Raw genomic sequence first — 19,529 nt, 5'->3', positions numbered from 1 at the left:
ATCAGAGCATGTACCATTCTGGTGAGACAGTGTGCAGGCAGGTAGAGTCTCAGCCGGTGTATCAGGTGGAGCTGGTAAACAGCTGCCCTGGACACAGAATTGACCTGCGTCCCCATGGACAGCTATGAGTCCCAGCCTGAGCACCTGGTCCTTCAGGGGCACAGTTACCCCATTCAGGACCAGGGAGCCCCCCCCCCGCCTGCCTCCTGTCCCCCAAAACAGTACGTCCATCTTGTCAGGATTCAACCTTAATACGATAGCCACCATACATCCTCCAACTGCTTCCAGACACTCACACAGGACCTTAACTGCCTTCACTGGTTCAGATTTGAAGGAGAGGTCAAGCTGGGTACTATCCGCATACTGATGAACACCCAGCCCAAACCCCCTGATAATCTCTCCCAGCAGCTTAATATAGATGTTATTGCCTATAATGTGTGATTAGGTCTCACACTTTAAATTTTAGAGTCACAATTGCTCCACCATTTGCCTCCTCATTTTTCACTACTAAATAGCTGTGCACTCCATTGCAATTCCTGAATGCTCAGTCCTCAAAAGGAAGAAGTGAAACGAGAAAATTAGGAGAAAATATTTAGCAGACTGAGGATGAGAAGGGAAACAGAGCCACTTTCACTTAGCTGACAAACCAGCAACTTCCAGCTCCTCTTCTTGTCCCCCCCGCTCAATTTCAGCTGCTCATTATAAAGAGTTTTGGAACTAAGGACTACTAGTTTCTGATTTTGCTTCCCCACACTCCTTCATCCCAATTCCTTTCCCTTTTGTGTCATGGCCTTTAGATTATAAACCCAAGAGCAGGGTATTTTATGATTGCTCTTTGTAAACCACCCTGGAAGCCTTTTTTCACTGGAGAATAATAAAAAAAATCCAACAAACAAACAAACAAGCTATGGAACATGGCTGAGAACAGGCATCCTATAAAATAAAATAGAATTAATTTTTTTAAGTGCTTTTTCTCTATAGCTTATCATTAAACTTCTAAAATGTTTTTCCTGATAATGACTACCACACCCTCCAACACTTCTCTGTTGAAAATAGGGATGTCCCATTCCATAATGACAATTTTACTATTTATATCCCACACATCTTATTGGGTTGCCCCAACACTCTGGGCAGCTTCCAACATATAAAAATAATAATAAAACATTAAACATTAAAAAAACTTCCCTATACAGGATTGCCTTCAGACAGCTCAGGGGTTGGATAAGTCCATACCCTCCAAAATTTATCCAATGAAAATAGGGACATCCTAAGGAAAAATGGGACATTCTGGGATCAAATCAAACTGGGATGGCTTCTCTAAATCAGGGATGTCCCTGGAAAATAGGGACACTTGGAGGGTCTGGACTACTTCAACTAGCAAGGCAGAAAATGGCCAGCATGGGTTTTGGCCTGATGCAGAAATGTTTCTATATTTCACAAGACTTTATATTTCACGAAAAGATCTATCCCACTGTTTCTTGAGTTGTCCTATTTACAGTGACTTAAGACACACATAAAATAGCTTATTCCCAAAACCTGTTTTACACAACTCAATTCAAAACTGAAATCTTAACATTCAACAGGGAAAAAAAGAACTGGAAAGATGGCTTTATTTGCCCTTGCAGTGGAACATGTACAGTAAAAGTGGAGTGTTTTAATGAATAATTATATAAGTCTTGACAACATATATATTGATTCATGGTTCTTGTCATATCTGCCTATGATATACCTATGCAGCTACTATATTTAAAGTTTTGTTTTCTATTGATGTGTTAGTTTTGTTACAGCTTATGGCCAATAAAATAACATATTTACCTTATTTACACTTTCCATATAGCAAAAGGATATGGTGGAGTATAAATTTAGCAAAAGACTTAGTAGCAAGCTCATTATTGTTTTTTGGGACAGACTAAATGGATTTGCCAGCAAAGTTAAAATACTGCCTGCTTGGATGATCTTTTGGAGGGAGGAATTTTGTATCTGGATTCACTATCTCAGTCTCAGAGATGACCAGCACCATCAGAGTTGGCAGCTCTGATGTATGACATCATTAAAAAAACAAAAAAAAGATGCCTGTACTCTACCACCTACAAACACTTAAATAAATTGGAATAGCAGTCAAATACAATCTATTTCCATCCATATTTTATATGAAGTTTCTTACGCGGGTACTTTGAATGTAAAAGTTTGATTGCTACATTTTGTGGGTCTGTGGACACAAAAAAGAGAAATACAATTATATAAAGATATTTACGATTAAATGATAGTTTGAAAATATAGCGCAGAATTTATTATGGTCCTTCTACATTTTATATATTATTCATATTCTTATTATTTCATTTATATATAGCTGAATGCCAAAATAGGGTTCTAAAAGGTTTACGAGGTATAAAACCAATTACACAAGCATTAAAATATAAACATCCATAATTAAAATACACAATAAAACAATCCAATGAAAATAACACAGCAATTTAAACAGATCTCTGGTCAAGAGTTCAAGAGAATGCCTACATAGACAGAAGCATCTTCTAAAGCTGGAAGAATATCAGTACAAATGCAATTTCTTGCATTTCAGTAAGGAGTGTACAGTTGGCCTGCAACTTACACAGAGGTAACATTCCAAGGGTTTGCATGCAAAGGCAGGAAGACCCCTGAAACTGCCACCACATGACTATCCCTATCTTACAGGAAGTGGTGGAGGAAGAGGGGTGCGGGGTGTGTGGTCCACCCTGGGTTTCATCACTGGGGGGGGGGGTTTGACAAAATGAGTTGTTTAAAAAAATTGGGCTCACAAAACTTTTTAGGAGGGACGTGGTGGCTGTGGCTGGATGGTTACGTGGGAGCCGGTTGAAGTTAAATCCTTCGAAGACAGAGATCCTCTGGCTGGGACGGGACGATATGGGATTGAGGGCGCAACTCCCATCTCTTGCGGGGGTGCAATTAGTGCCAGCACCGTCCGTTAAGCGTTTGGGTGTAATCTTCGACACCTCCCATTCCATGGAGGCGCAGATTACAGCTATAACAAAGGCGGCATTTTTTCATCTCCGCCAAGCTAAGCAGTTGGCTTCTTACCTCTCTCGCCCTGACCTAGCCACTGTGATCCATGCGACGGTCACCTCCAGACTGGATTATTGTAACTCACTCTACGTGGGGCTGCCCTGAGACTGACCCAGAAACTCCAGCGGGTGCAGAATGCCGCGGCGAGACTCCTTACGGGGTCTTCACTGCGAGATCACATTCACCCGGTGCTATACCAGCTACATTGGCTCCCGGTGGAGTACAGGATCAGGTTTAAGGTGCTGCTTTAAACCTTTAAAGCCCTATACGGCCTAGGACCCTCATACCTACGGGACCGCCTCTCCTGGTATGTCCCACAGAGGAACTTACGGTCTTCAAATAAAAATATCCTGAAGGTCCCAGGCCACAGAGAGGTTAGGCTGGCCTCAACTAGAGCCAGGTCTTTTTCGGCTGCAGCTCCAATCTGGTGGAACGCTCTGTCACAAGAGACTAGGGCCCTGCCGGACTTGACATCTTTCCGCAGGGCCTGCAAGACAGAGCTGTTCCACCAGGCCTTTGGTCAGGGCGCAGCCTGACTCCCTCCTTTGGCAATCTCTACAGAACTTTAGCTTAATGGTTGCCATCAATTTGATTTTAATTAATTTTTATAATGAAATGTTTTTAGAATGTTGTACTATTTTATTGTTGTTAGCCGCCCTGAGCCCTGCTTCGGCTGGGGAGGGCGGGATATAAATAAAATTTATTATTATTATTATTAGGTACCTGCAGGCTCCACGCTGCCTCAAATGGCAGCGTGGGACTTGCGTCTGCCTACTACCTCTCCCTCAGCTGCCCTACAGCTGAGGGGGAGGTGGCGGAGAGGCTCCAAGCGTTGGAAAGGCTCGCCCGCACCCATGGGCGCAGATCGCCCCGCCCCTGATTGCAGGCCATGCCCCCACACCAGGCACTGCTTACTGGGCTCTGGGAAGCATCTGGGAGACCTCTGGAAGGCTGTGGGAGCCTCCAATGAAATCTTGCAGGGCTGTCCAAAATCTTGGGAGCCTCCCACTGCCTTCCAGAGGCCTTGCGTGACTTTCCCAGACCCCAATAAGCAAGGTGAAGGGCTTAAAAACTGTTCCCGCAGCAGGAAAATCCGGCTCAAAAGGCCTAGGACTAATATGAAGGAACTTTAAGTTACAGTGGTGCCTCGCAAGACGAAATTAATTCGTTCCGCAAGTTTTTTCTTCTTGCGAGTTTTTCGTTTTGCGATGCACAGTTTCCCATAGGAATGCATTGAAAATCAATTAATGCGTTCCTAGGGAAACCGCTTGCCAGGCTGGCGGTGCGGAGAAGGGCTTTTCTCCCCACCGCAAGCCTTCAGGACAGGTACGGGAACAGAGGGGAAGGCGCGCAGCGCTTTCCCTCTGTTCCCGGGGCTTGCGTGGGAGTAGGGTTTTTCCTCCCCACCGCCAACATTCAGAACAGCATTCTGAATGTTGGCGGTGGGAAGGAAAACCCTCCTCCCACCCCAAGTCTTCAGGAAAGCCATCCGATGCCGGGCGGCGGGAGAAGGTGTCCCCCCCCCCCCGGCATCGGAGCTTCGTTCCGATGCTGGGCGGCGGGAGGAGGCGTTTCCCCCCCCCCGCCCGGCATCGGAGCTTCGTTCCGATGCCGGGCGGCGGGAGGAGGCATTTCCCCCACCGCCCGGCATCGGAGCTTTGTTCCGATGCCGGGCGGGGGGGAGGAGGCGTTTCCCCCCCCCGCCCGGCATCGGAGCTTTGTTCCGATACCGGGCGGGGGGGGAGGAGGCGTTCCCCCCCCGCCCGGCATCAGAGCTTCATTCCGATGCCGGGTGGCGGGAGGAGGCATTCCCCCCCCCCGCCCGGCATCGGAGCTTTGTTCCGATGCCGGGCGGGGGGGGAGGAGGCGTCCTCCCCCCCCGCCCGGCATCGGAGCTTCGTTCCGATGCCGGGCGGGGGGAGGAGGCATTTCCCCCCCCCCGCCCGGCATCGGAGCTTCGTTCCGATGCCGGGCGGGGGGGGGAGGAAGCGTTCCCCCCCCGGCATCGGAGCTTCGTTCCGATGCCGGGCGGGGGGAGGAGGTCCGAGGACAGTGGGGAAGACGCGCTGCGCTTCCTCGCTGTCCCGGAGATTTCCCTATGGGCTTTCGTCTTGCGAAGCAAGCCCATAGGGAAATTCGTTTTGCGAAGCGCCTCCAAAACGGAAAACCCTTTCGTCTAGCGGGTTTTCCGTCTTGCGAGGCGTTCGTCTTGCGGGGCACCACTGTATCTGAATTTGCTAAAAGTTAGTATTACTTCACAGCAGGCATAATTAATAGATCTCACTGCCACAAGCTGTGGTGAGGTGACAGTCACTGGCTTAGATGACTCTTAAAGGGACAAGACAAGTTTATGAAAGATAAGTCAATCAACAGCTATGAGCTGAGAGAGCTAACTTGAACCCCCAAGTTTGGAAGAATGGTGCCACTGAACAGCCTTCTCAGAGGGAATACTATTGCTTTCATGCCTCACTTTGGATTTCTGGGAGCAGGATGCTGTGGTTAGATAGACCTTGTTGGTTCTGGTACGTAAGTGTTCCTTGCGTTCACAGACAGGTTAATTTATCTCACTCATCTGCCCCCAAAACAGGGTTTCTGAGGTGGCTAAAACTCATAGTGAACCGCAATTAATAAACAAGATAAGACCAGTTATACAATACAGTCAACGTCAAAGAAAACCCTACAGCACCCAATCTGACTATAGTATCTACATTTTTTTTTTTTTTTTTGGCAATGTAGAACATGGAGGAAGAAGGAAAAAATAGCATTGTTACTTGCTTTTCAATAGCCAGGTCTCGAAATACAGGACAACCAACATTTATGTGCGCTACCTGAAAAGAAGCACATTCTAGTAAGCTGACAGTTTCTGCCATCACACACAATGGCCAAAATATCAGTGGGGAAAAATAGTTTCTGTTCAAACTCACACCACTGTAATGGCACTCGGTGGGGGGGGGAGAGGGGAGAGAGACAGCACAGATCTAGGTTTAAAAGCTGACATTTGAAAGCCAATTTTTGTGATTTACATGCATGCAGTACAGTATTAAAATATATGTAACAAATAAAAGAATACATTTTTTAATGTGCATTCCAATGCACAACATGGCTAGAGAAGTCCCACTGATCACATACTTAACTATTGCCATTAATCTCATTTGAATTGATTTTATAATGAAATGATTTTGGAATGTTGTATCATTTTAATGTTGTTAGCCGCTCTGAGCCCAGCTTCGGCTGGGGAGGGTGGGATATAAATAAAATTTTATTATTACTTATTATTATCTCCTAAAGAAATCAATGTACAACTTTGGCTAAATTGTGCCTCATTTGGAGGTGTCAAGCAGTTCACTCTCCCAGAAACTACTTACTCTTGGTAGAAAGCAAATTCATAAAATACGGTACTCTGGCTGCAACCCTTAGTATAATTACTTTTGATTAAGTCTCACTGATCACTTCATTTCCAAGGCTTGTCTTTAATTTTTCTAACTTATATTGCAGTTAATGGACCTAAATTAGTTATAGCTATTCATTTCAATGGGTCTACACTGAGTTAAAGTTAAATATAAGACTGAGCCTGGAAAACTGAAACATCTTAAACCTACAATAGCAGGCTATATCTCTTACAGATTTCTAATTCAAAAACTGAACTGAATGAGGGTGATCAAATCAAGTGATAAGAGATTGAATCAATTTTTGTAAGGGCTCATTAATGTATTGCTGACAAAATTATGTGGTGTCATCGCTGCTCAAGGAAGTGCTTGAAAGAGTAAATTCACCCTAACTTTAAATCTCTGTGCTTGAATAGCCATTCTAACTTTAGGCCAGGCTCCAACTTCTCTGTTGGGGGAAATTTTATTGAACAGGTGACTGTGGTGCCATTTCAGATATCCATGACTGAAATAATTTATGAATAACTTGACATTTATTATGAATAGTATTGACATAACTCTTCTTATCATACCTGTCAACTTACAGATTTGAAAATAAGGGACCAGCAGCCAAAATAAAGGATTTTCAGAGCACAGGGATGTTTGACTTCTGTGCCCCTCCGAGCCAAAGGCAGAAAGCCCAGCCAGTAGCCAAACGAAGCCTCAAGCGGTGGTTCCCACAGCGCAGCAACCCGGCAAAGGGGGTGCACCAAGGAAAACCACCGTCACCTCTCCGCTGGGAAGCGCTGAGCAAAGGCGAATCCCTAGGCAACGCGGCCGATTTGATCGGCACAAGGCATGCAAGCTCCACCTTCCAATCGTTCTTAGACTCCTTATTGGGTGAGCAACACAGCCAAGCAACACAGTTGGAGCCTCCCTCCTCCCTGGCCGGCAGGGAGGGAGGGAGAGAAGCTGCTTCCTTTGAAATCCGGGAAATTTAAGGGACATCATCAATAAGGGACAGCAGCGGGACACGGCGCTGGGATAAGGGACTTTCCCGCCAAATAAGGGACGGTTGACAGCTATGTTTCTTATCTTTTATATTTTATGATTGTTACATTATGTTATGAATGTATGTATGTTATGCTGTATGTTATTCTGAAGCCTTTGAGCAAAACGCTGTATAAAAATGTTTCAACAAACAAACAAGCAAGCAAGCAAGCAAGCAAACAAACAAACACATTCGTTGATGAGAGTCCTCCTCAACCCTTTATCATATGACGGCAATATTTTTAGACTGACAGTAATTCCAGATGGGCAGTTTATTGAGCATTTGTCTTGATTTTTTTTGCACATAATTTGTGAAGAGGCTATATGACACTGCCATTTAGTAGTTGGTATCTTGTGTAATTTTTCATCACTTATCTTACCATCAAAAGTCAGAAAGGGGAAAGTTAACAAAAATTGCACTGGTGAGTGTATGCTAACAACCACTAGATGGCAATGTCATATAATGTCACAACCACAAAAGTGTGAACAAATCAGGATAAACTCAGTAAGCTTAATAAACAACTACCTGAAAACAGTGAGTATTTTGATTGTTTTGGTGGACAATCTCTGAAAGTCACAGCAACATCTTGATTTTATTGGACTTCTCAGTGGCTTTTGTCCCTGATATCGTTGAAGTATCAGATATTATACTGCTAGTGACTATCCAAGACAAACACTTGAGATGGTTTTAATTTTACCTCTCAATATGTACCCAGATAGTGGAGACAGAACTGTGTCTTGTGAGGCTCTTTTTATTTGGTAATGTTTGTCATTTAATATTTATGCAAAACTGCTGGGAGAGAGAATGTGGAATTTAAGAGTTTGATATGATTAATATCATGATGTTGCCTAACTTTCTGCTTCATTCTTTCTCTTTATCATCCATTAACCAGAGCATCCTTGGTCCTGAACTCATTGGTGTCTGAAGGCTACGGTCTGCTGGATAAGGAGAATAAAACTGAACCTGGATAAAATGGAGCTGATGTTGATAGAGGATCCAAGGAGGCTGGAGCCCTTGCCACTGACAGGCATTTCCCTTGATAGAGTATGTATGCAGCCAAATGCTGCTTAGTGTACAGCTGCTCCTGACGATCCAGGTTGTGGCCAGGAGATTTTTCTATCTGATCTAACCTCTGTCCTTCCACCCAATATGAATGGCAGAACTGTATTCAGTGGTACCTCAGGTTAAGTACTTAATTTGTTCCAGAGATCCATTCTTAACCTGAAACAGTTCTTAACCTGAAGCACCACTTTAGCTAATGGGGCCTCCTGCTGGAGCACAATTTCTGTTCTCATCCTGAAGCAAAGTTCTTAACCTGAAGCACTATTTCTGGGTTAGCGGAGTCTGTAACCTGAAGCGTATGTAACCTGAAGCGTATGTAACCTGAAGCATATGTAACCCGAGGTACCACTGTACTAAAAAATGGGGACCAGGCGGTCAGCAATATCTATCAGCTATTATTGTATGACTAGGTGGTAGTTTTCTAAAACCTCTGGTTTCAGGAAGGGCCGCTTCAAAAGGGGCCACACCACCCTGGCTCCTGTCAAGTTCGGCAAGAGATGGGGCACCATGACGGGAGAAGTAGTGTGTGTGTGAGCAATTCCCATTTAAACTCAGGCAGTGAAACAGGATGGGCTGCCCAGGGGTGGGGAATAACAAGAATCTTTAACAAAATGTGTGGAATGAACCTGTGTTCTGTTCAACCAGCCATCCTGTACCTCACAATATTTTATTCCATCCCTCCTCTCACTGGGAATGTCTGTAATCCTCCTACACACTTCAAGCAGCAGTATGTGGCTCTGTCCTTATTGGGGGTTTTTTTGGGGGCAGGGTTCCCCTTAGGACTTCCCCTCTAATGTTGTTTTTTCCCCTTCTGCACACCATGTGGCCCTCCAAGCCAACTTTATCTTCATTTGATATAAAGTCAGACATTAAAGATCTCTATCAGGTATTTTTTTAAAAAATGAAAGTTTTTGCAACAGTGTATTTGTTAGTGCTTAAGGTACTATGGTATTCAGTTGTTTTCATCCTTTTTTAAAAAGAAAGATTAGCATCTCATGCTAAAAACTTACCTTGTTGGGAGTCATACATGTTCTTCCAGTGAGGGAAGGTTCCACTTCAATTGTCATAATACCCGTTGAACTAATTCTACAAGGAAGTATCAGCCATAAAACAGGTATATTTAAGACACTTAAAATTAATCCTTAATATAATACTTATGTGTTGCCTTCACAATTGATATTTATTTTATTATCTGTTCCCAAAATTCAAATCCACAAACTTAATTTTTTAAGAGTTCAGTCTTATACTTGAGATTCTGGCTGGGGGATTCAGGGTCTGGTGGAAGCACCGCAATACTGTCAGAATTTAACATATATTGCTGGCATGACTGATGTGCCAGTGGAACTCCCACAATCTGCCAACAGAGCACTCTGTCAGTAGAACTGTCCCACAAGCAAAGATACACTGGCAAAGCAGCCAAAAAAGGATAGAGATGATGAAAATGAGAGTGGAAGCATGGCTACCCATTGCAACATGGTGCACAGACATGGCTGGGGGTATGCTAAGGGCCCAAACAAATCTGGCGATGGTGTTTGCTGTCAGTGTGGCCACTTGTATTCATCATTCATTTGACCTTAGAACTAAAAACCCCTTTGCATGAGAATTGTTGTTTCTACATATTGATTTCCTATCTGAAATAATGACCTCAAGCTTTTATAGTAACATCCCAAAAAGGGATCCAATGCTAAGCAACAGGATGAGGATATCAAGATTTTTAGATCCCATGCCAGGTTTGTGCCAACTTGGGAATCAGTGTGTCAAATTTTGGTTCTTTGTGGGTAAAACTTGGTTCATTTAAGAACTTCAGACTTATAGGTGAGGCCTTCAAGCAAGAGATAGCAGTTTCTGACCCTCAGCTAGCAGGCCCAAGATATACTGCATCTGCTTATTTTGTACCAGTATCCCAAGGACAGAAATTGTCATTTACTAACTATAGTTACATTTTTCCACTGTGCTGTCATAGGGCTCTATCATCCAACCTAGGTTCTGGAAATTTGCAGCTAAGTAGCCTTGTGATTGGCTGAGAAGTGGGATAAGAGGCAAAAATATATAAAAGCGATATACCTTGTAGTATTCCTTGCCCCAAACTAGCCCCTCTGCTAGCCTCCTGTTTATCCCCATCTTGTATTCTGAGTTTTGGTTGTTGAACTGACCTGTCAAGCCACATCTCTTTGCAAAGTCAGAGTGTGATGATGAAGTATCTTAGCTTAGGCTGTCCAATTTTTCATTGTTTTTAGTGTATTTTCCATTATGTTTCTAATTTCTTAACTGACCTCCTAAAATATTTTATTCCTATTTAGTAACAGGGTTCTTACCATGGTATTATTTTATTATTCTTAAACATATATGTTCTACATTTTACTGTGGTTATTTGGAAATCTGCCTTGGCGTAAATCAGTGCCTTAGATCTATTTGATCATACTTAGCTACCATACAAATGGTTGTTTTTGCTGGAGGCTTCCTGGAACCTCACAGGGATCCCACAGAGCTACAGGCATCTCCTGGGTCTGAAGGAAAGGACTCTTAACAGGAGTGGTGGCAGCATACAATTTGGGGGATTTGGTTGGACACTGAACCCTATAATCTTTACATAGTGGCATCAGCTGGAGATTAACTATTCAGAGATGTGTGCCCTAGCTGAGATACAATTAATTTGGAATTTCTTGAACGTTGTCTGAGCAATATGTTTGGGGTAAATCATTATAGACAAAAGTAAGTGGACAAAGGTTTTTTTAATACAATCTATGTTTATGTGGCGAGGACAACCCCATTCAGTGAGTACCTTTTTCCTTCTCTTGTTTGTACACCAGAGAAACTGATGGGTAACCTTTTTTAAAAAAATGTGTCTAAGATTGTCCACAGCTTCCTCAAATATTAGATTTCCAAAGTTGGAAATGCAAATAGTTTTAGGCTTTGGATCTTATGCTAGAGCCCAGTTTGCCCAAATAGAAATGGTTTTAAATTGGTGTCCTGGAGAAATATTTTTAAATTACGTATGGTGCCAAGGAAAAACAAAATTCTGCCTTAATAAGTTATATAATTCTGGTATGCAATTTCCCCAGAGTTTTCACATTGTAAACTATGGCTTGGATCCAAAGAATGTGAAACTAGTTCTTGGAGCCTAGGCAGACTTTATATCAGCTCCCCGTGCCATGTGGCAGATTGTGTTTCAAACTGAGACAAATTTTAAAAAACAGGCTGTGATGTGTCACGGAAGAAGCAAGCTGTTCAATGGGTTTAGTTTTATTAAAAATAAATAAATTTTGCATTAGTGCAAGCCTCTTGCTTCAGGGTGCATGCATACAGGCAAATGTACTAATCTTCACAAAAAGGAAAGAGAATAGTTGAACTCAAATTTATGGGCAGATACTAGAAAAGATTATAAAGAAATCAATCTGTAAGCATCTTGATAACAATTGCAGTGATTAATAGATACAGATAGGTAGCCGTGTTGGTCCGCCATAGTCAAAATAAAAAAAATCCTTCCAGTAGCACCTTTAAGACCAACTAAGTTAGTTCTTGGTATGAGCTTTCGTGTGCAAGCACACTTCTTCAGATACACTGAAACAGAAGTTGCCAGATCCTTCTATATAGTGAGAAGGTGGGGAGGGGTATTACTCAGAAGGGTGGTGGGAATGGGAGATTGGCAGATAGCTGAGATGAGCCTGCTGACGACTCTTAACGACTGTAATAGGTCTTACAGGAAAAGGCAAGGGGTGAGAAGGTGAGAAATGGCTTAGTCATGTATAATGGGATAAGAATCCAATGTCTTTGTTCAAACCAGGTCTCTCCATGGTTTTAAGCTTGGTAATGAGTTGCAATTCAGCAGCTTCTCTTTCCAGTCTATTTCTGAAATTCCTTTGTAGTAAAACAGCTACTTTGAGATCTTGTATAGAATGTCCTGGGAGATTGAAGTGTTCTCCTACTGGTTTCTCTGTTTTGTGATTCTTGATGTCAGATTTATGTCCATTTATTCTTTGGCGTAAGGTTTGGCCTGTTTGTCCAATATAGAGAGCTGAAGGACACTGTTGGCATTTGATGCCATACACAATGTTAGATGATGAGCAATTGAATAGTCCCGAGATGGTATGTGTGATGTTGTTGGGGCCAGTAATGGTGTTGTCCGGGTGTATGTGGCAGCAAAGTTGGCATCTGGGTTTATTGCAGGCTCTGGTGCCAGTGTCCGTGTTAAGTCTGATTGTAGTATTATTGTGGGTTAGGAGCTGTTTAAGATTGGGTGGCTGTCTGTAGGCAATGAAGGTTCTCAGAAACAACCCAGACATTATAATTAAAGAAGCAGACAAAGGTGGAGCTGTCGTCATCATGAACAAAACTGACTACATTCAGGAGGCTCACAGACAACTTTCCAATACCGCCTTTTACACAAAATTGGACTCAGACCCCACACAAGAATACAAGAAAGAACTGAACAAGATTGTTAAGGAGCTACCCCCACACATCCAAGAACAGATCCTCACCAACACACCAACAGAACCTCGACCAGGAACTTTCTATCTTCTACCTAAAATACACAAACCAGGAAATCCAGGACGCCCCATCATTTCAGGTATTGGCACTATTACAGTGGGTGTCTCCGGTTATATGGACTCTGTTCTGAAACCATATGCCATCAGTGCTCCCAGCTATGTACGTGACACCACAGATTTTCTGAGGAAAATACAATCTTTAAATAATCTTCCCAACAATACTATACTAGCTACTATGGATGTGGAATCTCTGTATACCAACATCCCACACAACGATGGTTTACAAGCTATAAGGAACACCATTTCAGATAAAACCACAGCGGACCTTGCCACCAAACTCTGCCAATTTGTCCTTACCCACAACAACTTCAAATTCGGTGATGACCTGTTCCTTCAGATCAGCGGCACAGCAATGGGCACCCGCATGGCCCCACAGTATGCCAACATCTTCATGGCAGATTTAGAACAACGTTTCCTAAACTCCTACCCACTCAAACCTCTCTTGTACCTGCGATACATTGATGATATTTTTATCATCTGGACACATGGTCAACAGACCCTGGACACCTTTCACCAGAAATTTAATGATTTTCACCCCACAATCAACCTTACAATGAATCAATCTATGCAAGAAATACATTTTTTGGACACTACTATAAAAATACAGGATGGGCGCATAGACACCACCTTATACCGTAAACCAACTGACCGACAAACATATCTACATGCCTCTAGCTACCATCCCAAACATACCAAACAGTCCATTGTATATAGCCAGGCACTACGTTACAGCTGCATCTGTTCCAATTCTACAGACAGAGACTCTCACCTAAGAGATCTACAGCAAACCTTTTCAGAACTAAAATACCCAGCAGATGAAGTTAGACAACAGATCAACAGAGCCAGACTTATACCCAGAGAGAACTTGCTGCAAGACAGACCCAAAAAAGAAAATAACAGAACACCTCTAGTCATCACATACAGCTCCCAAGTTAAAACAGTACAACGCATCATCAGAGATCTACAACCTCTCCTGGACAATGACAGTTCTCTTTCTCAAGCTCTGGGAGGAAGACCTTTCATTGCCTACAGACAGCCACCCAATCTTAAACAACTCCTAACCCACAATAATACTACAACCAGACTTAACACGGACACTGGCACCAGAGCCTGCAATAAACCCAGATGCCAACTTTGCTGCCACATACACCCGGACAACACCATTACTGGCCCCAACAACATCACACATACCATCTCGGGACTATTCAATTGCTCATCATCTAACATTGTGTATGGCATCAAATGCCAACAGTGTCCTTCAGCTCTCTATATTGGACAAACAGGCCAAACCTTACGCCAAAGAATAAATGGACATAAATCTGACATCAAGAATCACAAAACAGAGAAACCAGTAGGAGAACACTTCAATCTCCCAGGACATTCTATACAAGATCTCAAAGTAGCTGTTTTACTACAAAGGAATTTCAGAAATAGACTGGAAAGAGAAGCTGCTGAATTGCAACTCATTACCAAGCTTAAAACCATGGAGAGACCTGGTTTGAACAAAGACATTGGATTCTTATCCCATTATACATGACTAAGCCATTTCTCACCTTCTCACCCCTTGCCTTTTCCTGTAAGACCTATTACAGTCGTTAAGAGTCGTCATCAGGCTCATCTCAGCTATCTGCCAATCTCCCATTCCCACCACCCTTCTGAGTAATACCCCTCCCCACCTTCTCACTATATAGAAGGATCTGGCAACTTCTGTTTCAGTGTATCTGAAGAAGTGTGCTTGCACACGAAAGCTCATACCAAGAACTAACTTAGTTGGTCTTAAAGGTGCTACTGGAAGGATTTTTTTTATAGTGATTAATAGAAGCCAACATGAATCTGTCAAGAATAAATCCTGCCAGACTAATAAACTCATAGAATCATAGAGTTGGAAGAGACCACAAGGGCCATCAAGTCCAACCCCCTGCCAAGCAGGAAACACCATCAGAGCACTCCTGACATATGGTTGTCAAGCCTCTGCTTAAAGACCTCCAAAAAAGGAGACTCCACCACATTCCTTGGCAGCAAATTCCACTGTCGAACAGCTCTTACTGTCAGGAAGTTCTTCCTAATGTTTAGGTGGAATCTTCTTTCTTGTAGTTTGGATCCATTGCTCCGTGTCCGCTTCTCTGGAGCAGCAGAAAACAACCTTTCTCCCTCCTCTATGTGACATCCTTTTATATATTTGAACATGGCTATCATATCACCCCTTAACCTCCTCTTCTCCAGGCTAAACATGCCCAGCTCCCTTAGCTATTCCTCATAAGGCATCGTTTCCAGGCCTTTGACCATTTTGGTTGCCCTCCTCTGGACACGTTCCAGTTTGTCAGTGTCCTTCTTGAACTGTGGTGCCCAGAACTGGACACAGTACTCCAGGTGAGGTCTGACCAGAGCAGAATACAGTGGCACTATTACTTCCCTTGATCTAGATGCTATACTCCTATTGATGAGGCCCAGAATTGCATTGGCTTTTTTAGCTGCCGCGTCACACTGTTGGCTCATGTCAAGTTTGTGGTCAACCAAGACTCCTAGATCCTTTTCACATGTACTGCTCTCAAGCCAGGTGTACTTTTTAAACTCATTTTTAAAAATTAGGTTACTAGATTATGGATTTTGGAAGTGCTGTGATTTTTATTTCTCTTACTTTCAGAAACACATTTGACGAAGTTCTACATATTATTTTGGTTACTAAACTGGTTAAGTGTGGACAAGTGCTCATCAATTGTTCCTCATCAACCCGGAGAGAGACTGAATGTGCTGCTGCAGGGCTCTAGTCTGGGCCTGGTTTTCTTCAACATTTTTAGTAGTTTTATAGATGAAAGGGAGGAGTGAATCATGAAATTTGCCAAAGGCACAAAACTCAGAACTGCTACCTAACATCTCAGAACGACCTTGATAGAATGGAAAGCTGGGTCAAAAATAGCAAAATGAAACTCAAGAGACATATGCAAATATCTGTTTTGCAATACATTTTAAAATTTTCAAGTAAAGGATGGCAGGAAACATGGCTTGGCAGTAGTACAAAGTTCTTGGGATTGTAATAAACCATAAGCTGAATGTGAGTCAGCAAAGTGATCCAGCTACAAGGCAGCTAATGTGATTTTAGGCTGCTTCAACCAAATCATAACATCCCAGTAATGAAAAGTGGTAGTTCCACTTCATTCTATACTAGTTAGAACTCACATGGGAGTATTGTGTCCAGTTCTGCACACCACACTTTAAGAGTGATATGGTTTGCTGGGGGAGACGGGAGGCTGTATGCCTGAGCCCTCTCCTAATTACTGGATCCAGCACAGATTCAATTCCTGAAATAGCCAGGCTAGCTTCCAGGTGGGCTAGTGTCCCTCTAAGTATGAACCATTAAGGCAACAAAGGAAGTGGCTCTGTGCCAGATGACAAATAGATGAGCCCCCTTACTTCAACTCGCTGGTAGTTAGATAGACAAAAGCCAGAGTTGAAGGTCTGAGTTACGTGAGCTAGAAGCAAGGCTGCAGGCTGGGCAGCTGGGAGAAGGAGCCATGCCTGATTTCTGCTTGAATCCAAGGCTGTGGCTATTGGGGAAGCAACACCTTCTTGAGGTGTTAATGCGGTGTCCATCAAGCTCATGTTGTATATATGTGTAAATAAACCATATATCATAAAGATACCACAGTCTCCAGTGTCCCTCATTCCAAAGGAAACTGAATCCTAGGTAAGCCTGGAATCTTGCACTGCTTGGAGATTAAGGTAGCATGCAATAATATAGACAAATGAGAATGGGGTGATGAAGATGTTAGGTAGTATAGAAAACAAGTCCTATGAGAGAAGGTTAAAGGAATTGGGTATATTTAGTATGCAGAACAGAAAACTGAGAAGGACCTGATAGCACCCTTCAAATACTGGAAGAGCTGTCACATAGAATATGACAAACACTTCCCTGCTGCTGTAGAAGATAAGACTAGATCTAATGGGCTTAGCTTACTGAAGGGTAAGGTAAAGGTAAAGGTACCCCTGCCCGGACGGGCCAGTCTTGACAGACTCTAGGGTTGTGTGCTCATCTCACTCTAGAGGCCGGGAGCCAGCGCTGTCCGCAGACACTTTCGGGTCACGTGGCCAGCGTGACAAGCTGCATCTGGCGAGCCAGCACAGCACACGGAACGCCGTTTACCTTCTCGCTAGTAAGCGGTCCCTATTTATCTACTTGCACCCAGGGGTGCTTTCAAACTGCTAGGTTGGCAGGCACTGGGACCGAGCGACGGGAGCGCACCCCACCACGGGGATTTGAACCACCGACCTTTCGATCGGCAAGTCCTAGGCGCTGAGGCTTTTACCCACAGCGCCATCCGCGTCCCTACTACTGAAGAGTAGATTGTTGCAAAGACAGAACTAGCTTTAGCCATTAAGGAACAGGAATATAAACATATGTGAATGCATGGTGATAATTTTGAAAGAGAAGAAAACCAAGTAATTGCACAGAATTTGGGACCAGCTGCTGAAAATATGAGGTTGTCTGAGGAGTAGGGAGAACAGGAGAGTTGTAATGAACATTTACAATGCCAGTTGGAGGACATGAAGTAGAAAAAGCAGATTTGCAAGGACCTGTGGAGGACATGAAGTAGAAAAAGCAGATTTGCAAGGACCTGTGAAAGTTTTGACACAGCAACTTGAAAAAGCAACAGGTTGCTAATAGAAATTTGGAGGGGTGTTGAAGGAGCAGCTCCATGCTCAGAAGCCAATTTGTTGAATTGTTGGAGCTTATTTGGATAATGATGATGATATGTGGGAAGAAGAGTGGAAACAAGAGTGTGATAGCAAGGATATTCATTCACATATTTTAACAGTACAGGGTGTACTGACAATAAAAGATTACAGGGGAGATAGGATAAACAGCAACAGAGAAATTGTAATGGGCTTGCTGGTAAAAATAGATAAATAGATAGATATGCTGGACTGTGGGGGACATTTGCTAGAAGGGGAAGTGGATTAGATATTAGGGGTCAAGGCTGGCATCTCTTATTGAAAGCTGGGTGTCAGATAAAACATCTTGATGCAGTTCCATTATATAAAAAAAGACTGATAAATTGTTTCTAGAGTACTTCACTGTTGTAAAGAATCTGCTGTTTTCATAGCCACCACACACTGGGTTGACATCTTCATTGAGCTATTTATCATGACTTCAATGCCTCATTCCTGATCCGTCACCCCCAGTTCCAGACCCCATGAGCATATATGTGAAATTCACTGAGTTTGGAGAGATGCTTTCAGAGCTTTCCTCAAGCTCTTTTTGTTTTCATGACTCAGAACAGTTTTGTATCATCATCAGTCTTAGCCACCTCACTGCTTAGTTCTAACTTTAGTTCATTTATGAACAAGTTAAAAAGCACAGGTGCCAGTACTAATCATTGGGGGACTCCACTTTCTACTTCTTTCCATTCAGAGAACTGTTGCTCTTCCTCTATTATGCACTGAGCCACAGCAAGGCTCTTGGTTTCAGCCTGCAACTCAGAATAGAAAAATGTCTGTGCATTAACCCCCAGCACAAGATCTTTGGTTTGCATTGGAACATTGTGGTTCTATGCTAGGGATCATTGGGAAAGGAATTAAAAATAAAGCTGCCAGTATCAAAATGGCATTATATGAATCTATAGTGTGACAGCATTTGTGTTACTGTGTACAGTTCTGGTTGCTTCTTGGTGACCAACTCCCCTTTGAAGAAAGGTTGCAATGTTTGGGACTTTTTAGTTTAGAGAAGACGCAAGTTAGAGGTGACATGATGGAAGTTTTTAAAATGAGGCATGGCATGGTAAAGTGGATAGGGAAAAGTTTTTCTTCCTCTCCATTACGCTACAACTTGTGGGCATCCACTGAAGCTGAATGTTGGAAGATTCACGAGGGATAAAATAAAGTACAGTGGTACCTCAGGTTACATACGCTTCAGGTTACAGACACCGCTAACCCAGAAATGTTACCTCGGGTTAAGTACTTTGCTTCAGGATGAGAACAGAAATCGTGTTCCGGCGGCACAGCAGCAGCAGGAGGCCCCATTAGCTAAAGTGGTGCTTCAGGTTAAGAACATTTTCAGGTTAAGAATGGACCTCCGGAACAAAGTAAGTACTTAACCTGAGGTACTACTGTACTTCTTCACACACCACATAGCTAATTTATGGAACTTGCTTCCACAGGAAGCAGTCATGGCCACCAGCTTGGATGGCTTTACAAGAGGATTAGACGAGCTGATGGAAGATTGATGGCTATTGGCCATGATGGCTATGCTTTGCCTCTACAGTCAGAGGCAGCAGAACACCAGTTGCTGAAAAGCCACAGGAAGGTAGCGTGCTCTTATGCTTGAATCCTGCTTACTGGTTTCCCACAGGAATTTGTCTGGCCATTGTGACAACAGGATGGTGGATTAGATGGGCCGTTGGCCTGATCCAGCAGGTTCTTCTTATGGTCATGTTCTGAGCAGATGAA

At 43.2% G+C, this 19,529-nt stretch overlaps 1 protein-coding gene across 9 annotated transcripts in view; it reads right to left on the bottom strand.

Annotated features, from left to right (window-relative positions):
* Positions 1 to 19,529, bottom strand: part of CATSPERE (catsper channel auxiliary subunit epsilon) — a 57,776-nt gene that overhangs the window by 9,949 nt on the left and 28,298 nt on the right. For all 9 annotated transcript variants that reach the window (XM_080997655.1, XM_080997654.1, XM_080997658.1 and 6 more), the window contains 3 exons: positions 9,549 to 9,624; positions 5,836 to 5,888; positions 2,165 to 2,209 (listed from right to left, as the gene is read on the bottom strand). In XM_080997655.1, the coding sequence (XP_080853781.1) occupies positions 2,165 to 2,209; positions 5,836 to 5,888; positions 9,549 to 9,624 (174 nt within the window). The remainder of the gene's footprint in view (positions 1 to 2,164; positions 2,210 to 5,835; positions 5,889 to 9,548; positions 9,625 to 19,529) is intronic.

The sequence above is a fragment of the Podarcis pityusensis genome (genome assembly GCF_964106645.2).
Source record: "Podarcis pityusensis genome assembly, chromosome: 3".
Lineage (NCBI taxonomy): Eukaryota > Metazoa > Chordata > Lepidosauria > Squamata > Lacertidae > Podarcis > Podarcis pityusensis.
Note: the sequence above shows the minus strand (reverse complement) of the source record. Positions and strands in the feature narration are given on the sequence as shown.